The 19031-nt window shown below is 40.3% G+C and overlaps 1 protein-coding gene across 2 annotated transcripts; it reads left to right on the top strand.

Annotated features, from left to right (window-relative positions):
• The first annotated feature begins 723 nt into the window (after nucleotides 1-723).
• plekhn1 (pleckstrin homology domain containing, family N member 1) lies at nucleotides 724-17453 on the top strand. 2 transcript variants are annotated; one of them, XM_038305927.1, is made up of 16 exons: nucleotides 724-900; nucleotides 3084-3174; nucleotides 3330-3491; nucleotides 4143-4223; nucleotides 5435-5525; nucleotides 7073-7206; nucleotides 8469-8615; nucleotides 10897-10977; nucleotides 11081-11156; nucleotides 11385-11530; nucleotides 12130-12285; nucleotides 13394-13636; nucleotides 13938-14093; nucleotides 14286-14516; nucleotides 14735-14795; nucleotides 16700-17453. In XM_038305927.1, the coding sequence occupies exons 1-16, from the start codon at nucleotides 827-829 to the stop codon at nucleotides 16882-16884; spliced, it is 2115 nt and encodes a 704-aa protein (XP_038161855.1). In that variant the 5' UTR covers nucleotides 724-826; the 3' UTR covers nucleotides 16885-17453. The 2 variants fall into 2 exon arrangements, with proteins under 2 accessions (XP_038161855.1, XP_038161853.1); XM_038305925.1 differs by having other exon boundaries at nucleotides 14283-14516.
• The last annotated feature ends 1578 nt before the right edge of the window (nucleotides 17454-19031 follow it).

Here is a 19031-nt window from a genome sequence, read left to right as displayed (position 1 = left end):
AATGTATTATGGAAAGGTGACAAGGCACATTCATCTCAATGGTGTTATGGAAACATCATTGCGGGATGATGAACATTTTGAAAGGTGGGAAACTAATATTCCCAGAAAGCCTCCAACCTATCTGATTTAACCCAAGATAAAAGCATTTTCCTGTTAATCATTTAGTCCTTCCTTTATAGTTCCCCAGTATCTGCTGTTGTGTTGGTCAACAGAATAATTTCTTAATCAAGCTGTGTTTATAATGAGACAAATTGTGAAAAAGTTAATAGGATGGAAACATTTACGTGCTTAAGAAAAAAAAAAACACCCTGGAGTAGAATGAAACTCCCCAGATACTGTGTTTCAAAATGACACCTATGAGATGAAGGCCGGTAATAAATAGAAAACCCAAGTGCGTATGTGTTTTCATGTCTGGGCATGCCATCGGTAAGTCCCTCTTTCCCCCTGTGATTGACACACACCAGCCACTGAATGTCTGGTGGCTCTGGGGACCCAACAATGGGCTCCATTTGGCCCCTGAGAGGTGTGAAACGGCACACTTCTAGCCGAGCCCCCCTTTGTAGCAGGGATTGATTCAGCAGACAGAGGCAGCAGCTCACAGGGAGTGTGAATCCTGCTGGTTATTCACCAGGCAGCCAGGCTGTGACACAGCCCTGAACTCCTCCCCCTTCACACACACACTCACTCACACACACTGACTTTATCAACTCTCTCCCTGCCCAGCCCTCACAGTACCAGCCTGACTTCTGCAGGGAGCACACAGCTCTCTGGATTCCACCCCTCCATCACTGACAGTAGGCTACAGTTGCCTTCACAGTAGAGCAGCATGGGGAGCAGCATTTCATGTGTGCCCCAACACAACTTCAGGTTCTCCAGCAAGAGCTTCATTCGCCGAAACAGGTAAGAAGAGCTCACCTAAACTCTGTCACCATAGACCTATTCTCAGAGATCATGTCATGTCCTTCACTGCACCTGGTCAGTTTGGACTAATGATATCAGCTGGAAGGGATTCTTGGTATCTGACGGTTTGAGCAGGAGGGGTTGTGAATTTTGTGAGGCTTGGTTCTGGATCATATGGTAATACTGGATGGACACAGAGCACAAGTGTCAGTGATCTAGTTACCATTCGCCTCTTCCTAACATCCCTGTGAAGATGATCTCCCAGCTGTCAGTAAATCTGTTTTAGGTTAAAGAAATATATGGGTTAAAGTCATTTAATCATAACTGAACTAAGAAAAAAACATTTTTCTTTGCTTTTCTTTTTTTTTTTTACTCCATTTATATTAAATCATTGTATAGTGAGGGGCCTGCCCTCTTTAAAAGCAAAAATAAGTGGATTATATTTTGGTTTTCTATGTAGTTTCTTGCAGCCCTCTTTGATTGAATGTCTGGGCATGTCCCAACTTTGCAGAACCGTCACATCTGATTCTGATTAACCCTGAGTAGATGCACTTTAAGTCCTGTGATATATAGTTAATTGTCTAGTTTTCACTAATGGGTCACTAAAGAAAATGCTAAAAAAAGTAAAAAAAAATCTAAGCAGCTTTAACAGGAACAGATTGGTGACCTTCCTAATAGGATTCAGGTTTCCTGTTGCATTCTCACTCTTTGTGTCACTGAATCAGGTGAGGCTCAGGTATTCCCCAAAAAGAATGAGAGCCAGTGCTTTTGAATACAGCAGCAGAGACCTGGGGAATGTTGGGTGTGCAAACCTATTACTACCTGTCTATTATCTACAATGCATACCTCTTTCCCTTTGCAACTGCAAGGTTGCATGACACTGGGTGGCTTTCATACCTTTCATACTTTTTAAGTCCCTTTAAAATAAAAGAGATTTAAAAAAAGTAACACTATCATTCACTTGACAGCCGTGAATGATTATTGTTGGAATTGGACTTCCTGAATAGACAGACCGTGTTTCCCACCATGCAAACAAAAGCCTGCGTTGTTGTAAGGCGAGGACACTGGCACACATGTGTACAGATAAACAGATAAAGCACAAGCTGACAGTGTAAAAGTAGCCCCAGGATTTTATCTCTGCAGCGAGGGTGCTTCCCTATTAAATGTGACAGTAATGGTAACAGATGAGCGACATGTAAAACAAAAGGCTGCATTGAGAGCTGATTTTCCTATGCATATGCTCACCATCAGAGGCACAAGACCTGATTGTCCTATCTTTTAAATGGCTGTCATTGATGGAATAAAGGCTAAACTACTAACTTTGATTGACTTTTAAGAGAAGAGACACAAAACATGATTAGCATCCAGTAATCTGCAGCAGCACTTTAATTGGACTGTTGCTATTTACATGCATTCTCTCCACCAAACGTAGGACATTGTTCTTTCTAATAGGAAGATTATTCTGACAAAGGCAAAATGATTATGGAGCCGATGTTTGAACCTTGCAGTTTATCCATGCAAAATTACCTTAAACTGCTTTGTGTCTTAATGTAGCTTATGTCGCAATGTGGTTAAAATATTTTCCAGATATATCAAGGATTGGCATTTTACCAATTTTAAAACTAAATACTTGCAATTTTATGTTGTATGTGCTATTTTCAGACGAAGAATCATAATTCAGAATATCTAAATTGCTAATTAATTCAGAGGTTATGTAGTTAAGCTTTCTTTTGCACGTTAGCATGGTTAGCATAAGGGTTCCAAAGGTTTTCAGCTTCGTTCTCACCAATTAGCAACTCTATCATAATAGAATATTATATTTAAACGCATCAACAGCTTTTTGTTAAAAATGTTGCTGTACTCTGGTCAGCCTTCCTGTTTTCTCCTGAGAGTCTTGCTCTCTCTCACTCTTCTGTAGCTTAAATCACAGAATGTCTCAAGATCTTTTACATAGCTTGTTTCATCTTTGTTTATTCTCTTATATAATTTAGGAAAAAAAAGAAATACTATTGAAGAAAATAGCCAACTTTGTGATCAGAAATGCTACTTTCACTGGCCTAAAGAGACAGATTTTTCTGTAATACAACATGATAGCCAGGCTGAAAACCAGCCCATAACATGAACTAGGCATTTTTTTCCAGTGAATCTCTAATCATCCGTTATACTTTTTGTCTCTCGAGCAGCAGTCGCCTGTTTCGCAAGAAAAATCCCCAAGAGGGACAGGAGAAATCCAACAGTATCATAAATATCCTTTGCACAGTCACCCCAAGGAAGGTAAGAAACCCTTTCATCTCCACTGAAACAGCAATAGCACAACAATAAATCATCCGTTCAACACAAAACATGCGCTACATGCAAACATCTCTCAGTATCTTCAATTATAAAAACAGTTTCTGTTTATATTTCACTAACATTGGGGCTTGTTGCAGGAAATGTCTCCTAAGGACCTGCAGACGATAGAGAACATAAAATGGGACCCTCCGTTCGCCTATGACCCGGTCAGTGGCTGGAAGAAGAGTAGCATCAATGTGAAGAATTTTGGACGAATGATTCATAGCTCCAAAGTCCGCTTCCGGTTCCTGCACTGTCAGGTGAGTGGAAGAAATTCATTTAGCAATGACTGCATGATGAAATATCAGGAAAGCAACTGCAAAGGAAAACAAAACATCACCTGTAAAATCCTCATTGTGGTTTGTAACAATGACCAAGCCCAGAGTGACACATCCTCCCAGTCATCTGTTCAAAGCCTGGGAAGTCCAGATCTGAACCAAACAGCTGGAAAGTAACAGGATGTTGCTCTACAGCTTTTCAGAGCACACTTTGGTTTTGACGTGGTGGCTGGTTGTGAATAATCTCACCAGTTTTCCTCAAACAAGACTGTAAGCTTGTGTTTGGACATGCTCTCCTATGCTGCAGTTGTGAAACATCCCCAACAGAGTTAGAACCTCAGGGTAAGAGAGAGTTGCTCTGATCCCACGGGCTGATAGAGGACATGCCGGCTTCTTGCGGTGGGAACTGTAATTTTTCAGTGCTGTGACACAACAACACTGTCAGAAACCAAAGGGCAAAGATTGATGAAAGGAAAAGCATCATGATGGCAAAAGAACACAATGTATTTTAACGTAAAGAAAGGATCCAGCTAAGCTCAATCATGTTATGAATCACCTAATGAAAAGTAAACAAACTAGCATCATTTTTTGTTAACCTTTTCTATAATTCCTGGCTTTCCAACTCTTGTGCAGGATATACACGACTGCTACCTGGATCTATTCGAATCACATCTTCATTTTGTCTCCAACAACACAACTGGACTAACGTATCAGGTGAGCTTCTTTTTTCCAACTTCTAAATCCAAAGTGACGCATGATCCAAGTTTCGTATTTCATATTTAAAAGTTAGATTTCTTAAACTCATACATTTGGATGTGCCCCCCTCCTGGCTACCAGCACGTTGTTGGTAAACAGAAAGTATGATTAAGTTTCAGCTGTCTCGTAAAGCGTTAGCGGCCATTAATCATGGGTTTAATGAGCATGCTAAGGTCTCAGCTCCCCGTTAAGGAGAGACAGCTACGCACCTGTAAGCAGTCTTAGTCAGACTGCAGATGAGCTCAGAAGGATACAGACAGGGATTCATCGCTGAGATACACAGTCTGACCTCAGCATCATGGGGTTTGGTTTGTTAATGTTTAACAAGCCGAGTGAAAATGCAAACAGAAGGGAGGGTGTTATGGCCATGGCCTTCTAACTGGTGTAACACAACTTTTAGTGCAACTTGGGCTGGAAATTATGAATTAAGTGCCATGTAAATGAAAGCGATGCTATATTTGACTAAAAGGTTGAAACATGGAAAGACATAAACATGTCTGCCCATAATATTTTTTACAATGAACAGTCCTGTGCATGTTTTAATGGAACTCCAAATGCCAAATGTAAAAATCTACTTTTTTTTTGCTATCAGCAAAAGGCTTCTGATGCAGGGAAGCCAAGAGTATGAAAACTTTCCCGTTTATCTGCAAATTCCATACGGATCCCATTATTAACTTGCATTTTTAAACTAATTGTCCTAGTTTTCCTTGCTGCAGTTATATTTGGTCAGTGTAGTGGATCTTGGAAAAATATTTACTGAAAAACAAAACAAATTGAGCACTGCTGTGATAAAAGTATAAGCATTTTGTCCTTGTTTCTTTTAACATGTATGATGATGATAAGGCTTTATTTTGAACACGTTAAAGACTATCATTCAGAACCATAATAGTAGTAGTACTAGTAGATGCATATATATTTTAGTTTAAAATACACATAGTGTGTGCTTTTACTAATGCATTTTAATTTAAACATCTAACAGTGAGGTAAGACAGTAGAACAACACCATTCTTCTTCCCTGTGTTTTACAGAAACTGTACCTCTTTTTAAACTGGATCATGTTTCAGCTCCACAGTGTTACTTCACATGCAGCACTGCAAAACATATAGCCTGGAAGCTGATTATTTAAAGCTTTCTGTATTAACATGTTTGTCTTTTTTAACATTGCACAGGGAACTCTGCCTTTGAAGGAACTTTCCATCTGCAACCTGCAGCAGAACTGTAATCACAGCCAACCTGAGGAATATGCCTTCCAAATAAATGGTAAGATTGTCTTTACAAGAAATGGTTCAGGCAGGGGTTGGCACAGAGTGCTTGGTATGTTATAATAATCGGGTTTGTTTTATTGGTTATTATCCCGAGGGTTTAGAAGTCAGATCTGGAGATCTTTTTGAATTTTAATATTGTTTACAGGTGTAATGTGCATATAGCGGCTGTTTAAGTATGGTGTTGGTACAACTTAATGTGTTCTACTGACTGGATCGACCCAGAGGGAGCACTATTTTCAGGCTTTACCCCGCTTCAGTGATTCAAAAGTGCGGCGACCCTCGTCACCTCTTCACCTCCAGTCAATCCCCAGACTAACTAGAGCCAGGACCTCTTCACCCATCGGTCAGGCAGGGGTGGTGGGGCGGTTGTTGTTAGACAACAGGTGCACCAAAGTCAGCTCAGCTGTCATGCAGATAAGCCCGGCTACAGCTCTTAACCTTGTCACTTCGCTTCACATAATCTATGACACAGTCCAACAACTGCTCTGTCAATAACTGCAGGAAAATGGTATTTAGTGTTTTCCTTACAATAAAGTAAGCAAACAAAAGCCACTTTGGGATAATCCACCCCAACCATGACAGTATAAGGTTTCTGTAATACAGCTTCCCTTATCATTACCACCTGCCTCCAGTCTATTCTGTCAAAATATTTAAACTCTTCGGTGTTCCTGTATTGTAAACTAGCCCTGCAGTTTCTCAGATCAAACTTCTCACATTCCAGTATCGTGTTTCAGCGCTTGTGTTCTTCAGTAAGAACTCCTGCTTGCCGTTTACAGGAAATTGACAAAAAACATCAAGGGGAAGTAAGGATAAAGAGTTCTGAGTCAGGGGGAAGATATGATGTAGAACTCCTCTGTGAGATGAGTGTTGGTGGGGAGTTAGAAGGTGACGATGCAAATCCAGCTTCGCAGGATGTGAAAGAATTCCTGGAAGCCCCGGCATCATTTTTATTAACATGGCTGTGAAAGTGAGCTAATGATGGTTAATTGCTTGTAACAACAGCTTGTAACTTTTGTAAACTAACCAGTGGTTTAAATGCTCACATCTTGCTGGAATTTTGAAGAAAAACAACCTTTTAAAAGAGTGAAAGGGTTTAACCTTTCCCAGTAAGAGTTCTTTATTGAGAGCCAGTAAAAGAAAAACAACTCTGAGCCGAGCTACTGCTTATCAAGGAGAGGTCACTGTTCAGCGGTTTGGTTCCAGACTATTAGAGTACAAAGCCACAGGCTGGAATGAAACAGAATATCTCTGGTGGTTATCTGTGGTATGTGTAGAACTGAAATGTAGGGGGGAGATTGAAGCTAGGATCATCTTGGCCCAGTTCGTCCCCTCTGGGTAAGAGCAATCCGTGGGAGGGTATCTTTAAAATACCAAACACAGCAGGTCAACAGGGGCTTTCATGGTCTTACATGTGGTCTACATGTGCTAACTTTTACTGTATTTGTTGCACAACCTGCAGTAAACAAAAGATAGAAGCCGTGTTCCTTTATTGCCGAAGCTAATATGAACCTGGGTGACCTGTTTGCTCTTCATTGCCCGCAGGTGTCAGCCTCAACCCCATCATCGTCTACTGCGCCACCCAAGACGAAATGGACCTGTGGTTTGGCCTTCTGAAAGAGAGCATCGAGCAGAACGGAGGCACCGCTGTCCAACCTGAAAATTACACCAGAGTGAGAGTGAGTCACAGAGGGGAAAAGTAAAGGAGTGCCCCGCTTAACTTTAAAACTTTCACAAATCAAAAAGTCGATTTCCTAACTCAAAAGCATTACTTGACTGTATTTCTTTAAATCTCACTGGCAAATTAGCTTTTGTTTCCAGCCACTCCTGATTGAACAGGATGTGTGTGTTATTGCGGTGACTCATGTAAGGCCGCTGCTGGATCTCATTGAAACTAACTGGGAGAGGCTCGAACTACATTTTGACCCACTTTAAACTGGAGCCCAATCTCACAGGAGGTTCAAATTGGCAAACCTGGATGTACAGTATCAGGGAATTTTAAAAAACCGAAGTAAAGGACTCTATGCCAATTTTGTTATAAAGACTGAAGTCATTGAAAGCATACTGCAGTCAGCTGCCTAACAGACATGCTGCTTATAACTTGCAAACTTTCGCAAAATGGCCTTGTTTTGGCCAGCTGGCTGGCAGTGGGCAGGAACAGGTGAGATAAGGGCTCCACAAAGCTTGAATATATACTGAGTTAGTCCTACACTTCCACTGGCCTATTAAAAACATTTTAAACCTTGCAGTTATATGTCAGAATAGTATTATGTTAAAATTAACTTTTAAAGAAACTTGGTATACCTTGGTAAATAGCCAGTGCCTAGCAACAGGAAAATTTCTACTCGCCCAAACCTGCTCTATGATAGAAAAAAATTAACAACTCAACGTGTGACAAACAAGGCCGAACAAGAAACTAACTTCATCAAGCACTAAAAGTCAGCCGGATGGTTTGGGGGTTAAAAGAAATCTCCCAAACATAGCTAAAGAGAACTGTAGCTATTCCCTTTGTGAGATTAAACTGGGATACATGCAGCTATTTTAAAATGTTTAACACATCTCACCAGTGGTTCTAGTGAATTGAATGGAAGCTGTAATTAGGCATCCACTTTTAGGTATTTGGGAGAAACAGGAACTTCCAGGAATAAGATAGCAGGTAAGAAAAAATAACATAAGGAATGCCTTTAATGTCCCTAAGGGGGACATTTGTGTGTGATAGTGGCAAATACACGTATTCAAAAGATATACACATTTATACATATAAAACTTAATAATATGAAGAGAATAATAATTAAGGATTTAAAAGGTTAGCTATGAAGTAGAACAGAAACAAAGAGATCAAATTAGGATTATGAATTTACTATGAATCCTATTTTTGTCTCCAATATCCTATGTTGGTAATCCTTTCTCACTTTCCTTATCTTTTTTTTGTACTCTGCAGCTAAACCAGAACAAGTCAGAGGGAAGAGAGGAGCTGAGGAACTCAATCAACAGGGAGCCCATCTATGAGTGGGAGGGCTCTCAGCGGGACAGCCTGGGCCCCATCACCTACGTCACCAAAGTCCAAGTGCAGCACCTGCCCTGCCAGGTACGAGTCCACCGCTCCTTATCAGGAGTGAATCACTGCTCCCGGTCACTTTTTCTCAAAAAACACAGCGTACTGTACAGCTGACTGTAACTTATGACACAAACATGTCTCCAAAGTGTGGGGATTTTTTTTCTTCTCATGATTAAAAGGAGGATAACATCAGCTCTAAAGCCAGGTGACTCACATAGTTTCTAAATTGCGCAACACTCTGCATTACCTCAACACAATGCAAAAAGGTGAATTAAAAGGGAGGAGTCCATATTTGTCCTTCAGAGTCTCCTTACAGTGTTTAAGGACCACAAAGTTGGCTACATGCAACTAGCTGCCAAGCATGTCTGACTCCTGCAAACAGAATCAGATAAGAGCACTATAAATATGGAGGCAGCAGTTAATCAAAGCAGTAGTCCTGACACGTCTTGCATGAATATCAGTTAATTCTTCATGGGAAGCGGCGGCAACCCTATTGAAGTGATTTAGGGCCTGGGTGTGTGAGAGGCATTTGCTCGGCACACAGAGCGACTCAACTCACCTCACAGCTGGAATGTCAGCTGTCTGTCCAGAGACACGCCCTCCACAAGGGAAAGGAAACATAAACTCCGCTGGTCCACCGCACCTTAAAATGCCCTGTGAACTGGTTCGACCTGAGAGCTCTCTGGGAACTCTGTAGAGTATTAAATGATAAACCCTGTTATTCTTTTTCATTGTTTGCTACAGATCTCTATGTATTATCTTTCTTGGAGTTCTCAGGGTTTGTTCCCTTGTGAATTATTTTTAAAACCTGTTTATCTTTCATAACCATAAAGCTGCAGTGTAGGACTTTTTTTAATTTAAAGCACTGTTAAATGGTATGAAAAAAATATGTTTTTCATGCAGAAGATAACACTCCATGCTTTTTCATTTAGTGAAAATCGGGATTAGCAGAAGAATAGCAAGAAAATCCTTATAAGTGTGGCCAGGCACTAAGCAATGTACATTGAGGGGTGGCAGAAAGTTGATAGGCGCCAGAACCTCAGGGTCAATCTACACTGCTTCAACAGGAAAATTAATGAGCAAAACATTTATATTTTCTAAATAAAGACAAACTATACTTTCCTACAGCCTTTGCTAACAAATAGACACATTTAAACATCTGTGCTTTCTAGATAAAAGGTATAGTGGATAAAATTCTTTCAGCTTTGAGTTCTGGGGCGAACATCTTTTCCATTGTCATTACTTACATACTTTTATCAGCAATCATTCTGTATAAAATTAATATTGTCAAGTAATAATATCTACATAAATTGATTATTAAGTTTTTTATTAAAATAGTTATTTATCTATGATTTCACTGAAGACTCCTAGATGACTTACAGAGACACATAATTTTCTCTTTACCTCATATAACACAAAATCTAGTTCTAATAAGATCATGAATGATCATCTTTAATGTCAGTATATTAATGTGCATAATTAACCACATTGTTTTTTGTTGTCAAGTAATTGTTAATATATTAAAATGTTTTGAATATTCCACTTGAGAGTATTGCTGCTGCTACCATCTGTATTTGAGGGGGAAAAAAATGGTAGGGGTTGCCAGATTCTTGGAAAAATTCTGTCTGGTTTATGAAAAAGATATTGCATATGTCAATTCTTATATCTTGAAATATTTGCATTGAGCATTAAATTATACAGCTGTTTAATGGAAATGAAGGTCAGAATCAGAGTAGCACTGATGATCTTCCTGTCAGAGTAGCAGTCCAATATAAAGTAATGTAAAAAAAATACAAAAAAACATCCCAACAATTTTAAATAATTTTAAACAATACTGTTTTATTGACTTCTACATAACTTTACATCCATTTTCAGGTAGTTACCCCGACTGGAAACTCTTTACATCTTCTGCCCTACATCTTTAACGTTGGGCTGTCATCACAGCAATATACCAAGCTGTGTTTACCTTGACTATTATGACTTTGGGTTGTTAGACATCAGATAGACATCTGCCAAGGTTTTTGTCCATCTTGTTTAAACCTTTAAATTTTACACTTAGGATTACATTTAAAGGGTTTTCCACAGTAGGCACAGTATAACCGGCTGCATCATTTGAATATAACATGGATCTATCTCTTTAAACCTGCAACACAGACAGGAAAGAAATCAGCTGATTTCTAAAGTAGACAGTACAAATATCAGATATTCTAAAAACAACCTAGAAAAACACTGAAACTTGAAATTTATTGCATGATGAAATGATAACCTACAGTAAAACTGCAAGTGTTTCATTATTATCGTTACTTCACAGGAACAGGATGACAGATTGCTGGTGATGTACCCTTCGACCCTAATCTTCTTATCAGAGGAGAGCAATGGGCTCTTCTATAAGGTACTGTTCTCGTCCTAATGGCCTTCTGCTTGTAGATTGTGTTCCCATTACTCTGTATGTGTTTGCATAAAGCAGTTATGTTAAAGTGTTCCTCTGATTACAGGGCAAACTTCCACTCAACATGATTACAGTAACCACTCCCTGTCAGGACGTCAAGCCCAACACCTTTAGGATTGAAGGTAGGAGCGCTGAATCAGTAGCACTCTGACATGTTAATAAGTGTGCATTATGTTGTCTGTTTCATGCTAAGTGGCCCTCTTGAATCTTCTTGCGTCACAGAGTGCAACCCCTCTATGAATGAGAAGGTTTTTTTTTTCCTGCCTGTTGAATAATGTTCATGCTGTTGCACATTCCAGTGAGCAAGCAGACCGAATGATGGGCTTTGTTCCTCCATCCTCTCTTCACAGGCAAGCTGATCAACCCCATAGTGGTGTCCTGTTTGGACAGGACAGAGTTCTACGACTGGATCCAGCAGTTCAAAGCTGCTGACGTCCCTGTTGTCAGCCCCCCACCCCCCGTCTATGACATCATTTACACGCCAACAAACACAGAGGTGAGGCTGTTCGCTTTCTCTCACAGAGAAAAATGGATGTCAGGCTGTCCACAGCTGATCATTATTGTAAAGATCTGCCCTCAGCTCAACTACTGGTGGCAGACATGGATCTATAGGGTGGTGACAGGGTTATGGGCAGCGTGTGCTGAGGCCTTTTTACCCTGTCAGACTTTTTAAATATCGATAAATGACATGCCCTCCTGCAGGCTGTCACAGAACATGCAGAAATTCATAGGAATAACAAATGAAACATTTCTCAAACTTTTCCATTTACTAACCTCACTCTGTGTAACTGTAGGGTAGGATTGTGGGATTAGATGTTTTATTCATGGAGATTTTCAGACAAATAATTCGGCCACACCAACAGTTGACATTTGAATTTAATTTGAATTAATCAGTTATTCTGAAAATAAAGAAACCTCATTTTCTGGTTAGATTAATTCAAGTTTGCTTCTTTATCAGTGAACTTCATAGTTATAGACAATGAAGATAAGGAGGTTTTGTTTCCTGCAGCCCTGCTTGGATAATTAAGACAGAATATTTTAACCAGGTTTTGTGTATTTATATGTAAGTAAAAGATTGCATTTTTGTGTCTCCAGCAAACGACAAAGTTTGACAGATGGAGTGGAAACAGCCAAGGGAGAGTGGAGTCTGTCAGATACAGCCAGCCGCCAAGTGGACGCGGGTCCTTAAACCTTCAGCTACCAGTTCATGAGGAAAACCCCATGTCTCCTGGATACGCCGAACCTCTCTGTGTAAGGCAACATTTTCCCACGCAAATGAACAAAATACCAGAAGTTATTAAACTTAGGCTATGATTTGGTATTTGTATCTTCAAAAGTTCAGATAAATTTGGTCCTAGAGAATAAAGCTAATGGCTTAAGTGAGAGAGGACAATTTAACAATTGAACGAAGCAGATTTCTACTGTCGCTGAACAGCTTCAATGCAAAAAAAACAGCACGGTGGTTTATGGGTTCCACCTCTTACCTTAATTTCCTGTGTAAATATTCATTTTCCGCAGCCTCTATAATAGCCCAGTGCAAACTTGAAAATAGTTTGAGATCCAAATAAAAGCATTTGCATGAACCGCTTGGATTATTTTAGACTATTTCTAATCTGGATTTCCTCAAAATTATGAATCTACTTCTGGTAAAAGATTAAACACCTATTACCTTTTTACTGTTAGTCCCTATGGGATTTGGATCCTAGTTGCGTCAGGAGGGATGTTAAAACTTTGTGAGCTAAACTCAATGACTTAATATGGCGACACCTGAAAATGGGAGCAGCAGAAAGGATAAAAACAAAGCTTTCATTAGAGAATGAATTGAAAATCCTAAATTAACTATTTCAAAGTATTGAACTAATAAAACAAATAAGAAATAATGATGATGGAGTTGGCATGCACTTCTGTGAAGTGAGTTAAGTCTTTTATCAAATAAATGATCAAACAAGAGTTAAGCCTCAAATAATCCTGATACTGACAGAAAGCCCAAACTTGGAAAATCACTTTCAGATGTTCTTGTTGAAGTTCTAAATCAGCAGAAAAAGTCTGATGGTAAACTTCTTGGTTCTATTTGAAGTCCTAAAGATCTCTGAATTATCAGATCCTCTGACCAAACTCCCCCAGGAGAGGATCCTCCCGCCGATCCAATTATCTTAAAAAGAGGGCAGAGTGCCCAGAAGTAATGTGCTGCTAAACTTTTGACCTTAACCAGCCATCTTCCAATTAATTTAGTGGATGTTTTTCCCATTCTAAAATGACTTTGTTATATATATATAAAAAAAGCAATAACACTCCTGCTGGTGTCGGAAAAGTTTCATGGCTGACTCTCCTTGCTGGATGTGGTTGTTGTTTCTTACAGTATAGCTCCAGTCGCCCATCCTCAGTCGAGACAACCCGCCTGGGCAGCAGGACCAACAGCGTGTCCTCCCAAAACAGACCAGATCGTGACCATAGACCTCTGTCGCTGCGCTACTCCTCTCCGCAGCAAGGCTCCTACCTGCAGCCTGCAGAGAGCTCCCCATTGTCTCAGGTCTACAGCACTCCCTACTACGCCCTGCACCACGCCAGCCCACAACGGCTGGAGAAAGCCCCACTCATAAAGGTAAGTCAGTTTGGCATCAAGCTCGATAATCAAATACTCCCTTTGCAACCGTTGCCTAGCTTTACATGCCATAAAGCAACTGAAATAGAAACCAGCAAGCTCATGGGAGGGTTCATCTGATGGGGTTAACAGATGGGATTAATACAAAGTGGGGTTGAAAGATCAATCAACTTAATGATGCATATGTCTTAATACCCATTAGGATTTATAAACAAAGTGTAACCTAACCTGTTTTCAGATTAGGCAAATCCACCTGATACTTTCTGCTTTTTTAAACACACTTTGATTCTGTTTGGATCAGTCTAACAGCTGGAGCACACCGCAGACGTCCCTGAACTACCCACTAAGCACCAGCCAACGTCACTCAGACCTGTGCGCCCCACGTCAGCCTTTGTCTCCTCTCTACGATGAGCCATGCACCCCAGAGATCTTCAGCCTGGAGGAAGCCAGGCCAGTGGTAAGTGGGTCAACGACACTGGATATTTAGTTTCTTCTTACACCTTAACAGAATGATACCAACAAACCTAGGCACATTGTCAGTGCTGGAAATCTTTTCTCTCAAATCTTTCACAAGATAAATGTAAAGTTAGATGTTAACAATATTTGAGTATGAGCACATTTATTTAGCTGTTTGTGTCTCTTTCAGCAGCAGAGCTGGAACAAACCGATCCAGCACCACCAACCGGACACACATCAACTTCCCTCCTCTTTCCAGCTGCGTACTCCCCCCATGGGCAGACGCACCAGAAGAAGCCTGGTCCTGGCCAACAACAAGGCTATGTCCTTCGACATGGAAATGCCTCAAAGTGAAGAAGAGCAGAGAGCAGAGGCTGTGTCGAGGCTGAAGCTCCTGCCGATGCCCTGCCAAGTTCAAGAGCAGGTGAGGGAGCACAGAGGTCCACACTTCCCAGGAAACTCTAGCTTCTGGAACGCTGGGCTTCAAAGAGAAATGCCAGCGCACTATGAGCGAGTGGAGCTAGTTTATATACTTTTGCTGAAGCGATATTTGAACAGATGCTATTTATGAAAGACCATGATGGTTGTTTGTTGTAGTTTCACATGGAGTTACTTTTTTTCTGTTTCCCCATCTACTGACAGATGCCTCTCCCTTCATGCTCTCAGAGGAACATCTCTCACATGCCATATGGTTACTCACCAGGTACGGACTTATGAAACCTTTCTTCCTGCTTTACCTCAACAGTTCAGCTGTGCTCAAAGTTTGCAAAACTCTCTAGAACTTCAACTCATTTTGTGCAAGTTGAGGCACATACATCATGTGTTTTATTGGTTTTAATCATTTAACTTCCCTTTGGGATTATAAAGAACTTTTTTTAAATTAATTAAATTCGGCCACTAAAAATGAGAAGCAGAAGCAACTGCGAAAGTAAGGCTACGTTCACACTGCAACCTGAAGTGACCCAAATCCCATTTTTTTTGCACAAAAGCGACCTGGATCTGATCTTTTCATGGCAGAGATCCTAATTTTTCCAATCCGACCCAGGCCACTTGGCTATGTGCTCCTGAATCTGATGTGAATCTGATCTTTTCAAATGTGACCTGCATGTGAACGATCAGGTTGCATTCATTCAACCTGAACACCATTAGTAACTGACATAGGTCACTATTCTGCTTCTTGCTACACAGAAGCGGCAAGAAAAACAAACACCATGAATGCAGTTTACACAAGAGATCACATACAAGTCGCATATATTTGGCTATATACCTTAAAAACACAATATTTTCAATATGGTTAAATATAATTCCTGCTCTCTGTGATATCAGCCACCATGGTTTTTGTTTTTCTTGGTGCTTCTGCATAGCAAGATGCAGAATAGTGACCTTTGTCGGGTATTAATGCTGCACAGGTCTGATGAATGCGACCTGGCTCTTTAGAGACAGGTCGCATTTGAAAAGATCAGATTCATATCGGATTCAGGACCACATAGCCAAGTGGCCTGGGTCGCATTGGAAAAAATCAGATCTGTGTTGTTCAGACTGTCATGAAAAGATCAGATACAGGTCTCATAATGGCAAAAAAAATCGGATTTGGGTCAGTTCAAGCTGCTGTGTGAACGTAGACTTAGATGTGTTTCTGCTTCAACACACATGAGTCAAATAATCAGGTCAAATAGCAGGACTCTGGGGAACTTGACCATACGGAAGAGATAATTTAGCCATTTGATTCAGGTTTGCAGGACACCAAACATCAAGGAGTGGAATTGAGGAACCCAATTTTAAAGGGTTAACTCTGTGAGGCTCAGTAGAAACAAAATCATGCTACACTTTCCAGATTTTGCTTTGTAGAATATTTCTAAAAATATTTTATCTTTGCCTTCCACTAATCTGTGTTGGTCTAAGACATAAAATCTGTAGCCTTAGAAACACAAAAGGGGAAAAAGGTCAAGGCACAACATGTGCGCAATAAAAGGCGTTGACAAAGGTGTTCTTTTCTGTGATTGGTCCGAAAAAAACAGACACAATCATTGATCCTCTTTAAGCCTAACCGCAGACAAAACATGATTTATGGAAGTCAGCACCATAAAAACCACCACAAAACATCACTTAGACACACTAAAAGGCTTATTTGATGTTGGACGTACTCTGGTTGGATTGTTGGAGCTGTAGCTTCTTTCAGCAAGTTGACAGATGTTGGAGGGTTACAGGAGTGAAGGTGCATTAAGGGTGCATAATGTACCCTTGGAAAGGGGCCTAATTGTGCCTTGTTCCAAGATTAAGATCAACGTTCAGACATGATATACATCTTTGTGACTGACAGCACACAACTGAACCCACTGACAGGATTTTATTGAAAAGAAATACCTCTACAAGGTGCTGACATGTGATTTCATTCCTCAACTTGCATTATGATGTATTATTAGAAGGGAACCTTAGTCTAAGTAACAACGATGAAGGTTAGGCATGTTACACTACAGGATTTACTCTGAGGTTGTAGTTTGAAACAAGACAGCAATAAACCTGCTCTAGGACTTTGTCCAAGTTTTTACAATCAGGGGAAAGTTAACTGGAAACTAACCGACTCTTTCTTTTCTCTCGCCTCTTTAGATCGCCATTCCTACCTCGAACCCACGGACCCAGATGACCAGGAAGTGGACTATGACAACATTTGGGAGTACGACGGTGAGACTGGAATGATTCAGCCGGCTTGTGGAATTTCGACACAGTGGACAGGATTAGACTTTGGGGCCCGGGGCCTTGGTCCCATGGCAACTCGCCAGAGATGGTCGTAAAACAAAACAAAAGGCCGGCGCTCGTCTGGACGTGCTCAAACATCAGATCACTATCAGAGGGATAATAAAAGCCAACGGTTGCAGCTATAGCTGCTGCTGGTGTGTACAGAGTAAAGCAACAAACCTGAGGAAGTGCTTCGTCAGATGTTAGTCGAGCCGAGGACAGAATGGAGAGTGCGAAAGGAAAGAAAACTGTTCGACAGTGACAGACACGCTTTATTTGTCTGGTTCATATGTAGCATTTAAGACTGAAGTGTACAGTGCATCGTGTGTAGCTTTATTATTATTATTATTATTTTCTATTCATTATTTAAATGACTCATTTGCATTTTTTTCAGGAGTCGCTCATAAACCTATGTTTAATGTTGTTTCTAAATTAAATCATTCCATTGCAGCTTTTTTTTTGGTGAACAGTAAGTTAGTATGTTTTTGTAAATGTTGTTAATAAAGATAGCTGCGTTCTTAACAGAAATAGATGTGGCTACAACCGATTGACCTAAAGGTGCTAATACTGTATTGTAACTACGACCCCACCCCTTTGCTCTGTAAATGTTTTACTTTTGTATTCTGGTGTTTGTTTGTTTTTTATTATTAATATTTGAAATAAAAAAATTGGATACATACTTTTAGGTGTATCTCTGTTTATTTTCAAAATGTTATTTTTTTTTATCAAAATATTGTTTATTTAAAGGGATGCAAAATTATGAGAATCTCAATTTCTAAAGAGTTTTAGCTTATTCTTTAATACATCCTGGTTTCAACTCCTCTCTGTTTGATATCCCCCTTTGCTGAGGTAATCAACAAGACAACATTTCTGTCTGTGTTTCTGTCTGTTTCTGTCTTTGTTTCTATCTGTGTTTCTGTCTGTCTGTGTTTCTGTCTGTCTGTCTGTCTGTCTGTGTTTCTGTCCTACTGTCTGTCTGTGCTTCTGTCTGTCTGTCTGTCTGTCTGTCTGTGCTTCTGTATGTCTGTGTTTCTGTCTGTCTGTGTTTCTGTCTGTCTGTCTGTCTGTGCTTCTGTCTGTCTGTCTGTCTGTGTTTCTGTCTGTCTGTCTGTCTGTGTTTCTGTCTGTCTGTCTGTCTGTGCTTCTGTCTGTCAGTCTGTCTGTGTTTCTGTCTGTGTTTCTGTCTGTCTGTCTGTATTTGTGTCAGTCTGTCTGTGACAGCAAACCAGAGGGTGACAGCAGTGACTACGTTGTTGGTTTGTTAAGAAAAGTTAGCAGGAATTGAAAACTCAGGAATGGATTTTATGGAAATGTTTTAAGAGAGGGGTGTATCTTGCCAAGGAACAATTAATTTAAATGTGGTAATGATCCAGATTGTGTGAGTTTCAGCTATAGGTGTATAGGAAACCATTGCTACTTGGCAGAGGTCTGCGCTCTCTGAGTGCTTTTCCAGTTTCTGCATGCTGTCCTGGTGTGTGGCTGGGTTCTCTGTGTGCTCCAGCTTCCTTATGATTTTCCAAAACAACTACATGTGGAGTAATTCTAGATTAGCCTTGGGTCTGAGGGCATTTTTTTTACTTGCTTTTTTACTTGCACTCTCACAAGTATAGAGCAACAAAATTCACTCCCTGCATTTAACCCATCCCCTTGGGAAGCAGTGAACTGCCATTGTGGGGCTCCCTAGGAGCAGTGTGGGGTTAAGGGTCAATCCAACCTCTGGATTCCAAGCGCAATGCCCTAACCACTAGGCCGCCACTTCCCTGGGTATGTGTGGTTTTCATGTCCAATGCCTCTCTTCTCACATTGTTACTCCTGGTATGGAGGATGGAAAGAGGCCTGAACAGTGTGTTCATCAGTTTAAGTCAAATTTTTTTTTATATAGAATTGGTTAAATAATGGACCTTTCCAAGTGGTTGAACTCATTTTAAACTGAATAGATCAAAGTCTGGGTAAGACAAGTACACCACCTGCTGGAGAAAATGTATTTGTATGATTTTTTAGATAACTCTAAAATGTGGTCTAAAGGGTAAAAAAAAAAAAAATAAACTCCCCTGTTTAGGGTTATGTGTCACACCTAACAGTTTTACATTATTATGCATATTTCAATATCAGAGAAAAAAAAAGTTGGGGGCTGCATGGTAATGCAGTGGATGGTAATGTTGTCTTGCAGCAAGAAGGTTCTGGGTTCTCGTTTCCCGACCTG

Source organism: Cyprinodon tularosa, unplaced genomic scaffold (genome assembly GCF_016077235.1).
Source record: "Cyprinodon tularosa strain WSP-4 unplaced genomic scaffold, ASM1607723v1 ctg57, whole genome shotgun sequence".
Classification (NCBI taxonomy): Eukaryota; Metazoa; Chordata; class Actinopteri; order Cyprinodontiformes; family Cyprinodontidae; genus Cyprinodon; species Cyprinodon tularosa.
Note: the sequence above shows the minus strand (reverse complement) of the source record. Positions and strands in the feature narration are given on the sequence as shown.

Coding starts and splice junctions, on each gene's coding strand:
- plekhn1 (XM_038305925.1), top strand. CDS start 827: ATGGGGAGCAGCATTTCATGTGTGCCCCAACACAACTTCAGGTTCTCC. Junction 3,492..4,142: donor TCCGGTTCCTGCACTGTCAG/GTGAGTGGAAGA, acceptor ACTCTTGTGCAG/GATATACACGACTGCTACCT. Junction 11,531..12,129: donor ACACGCCAACAAACACAGAG/GTGAGGCTGTTC, acceptor TTGTGTCTCCAG/CAAACGACAAAGTTTGACAG.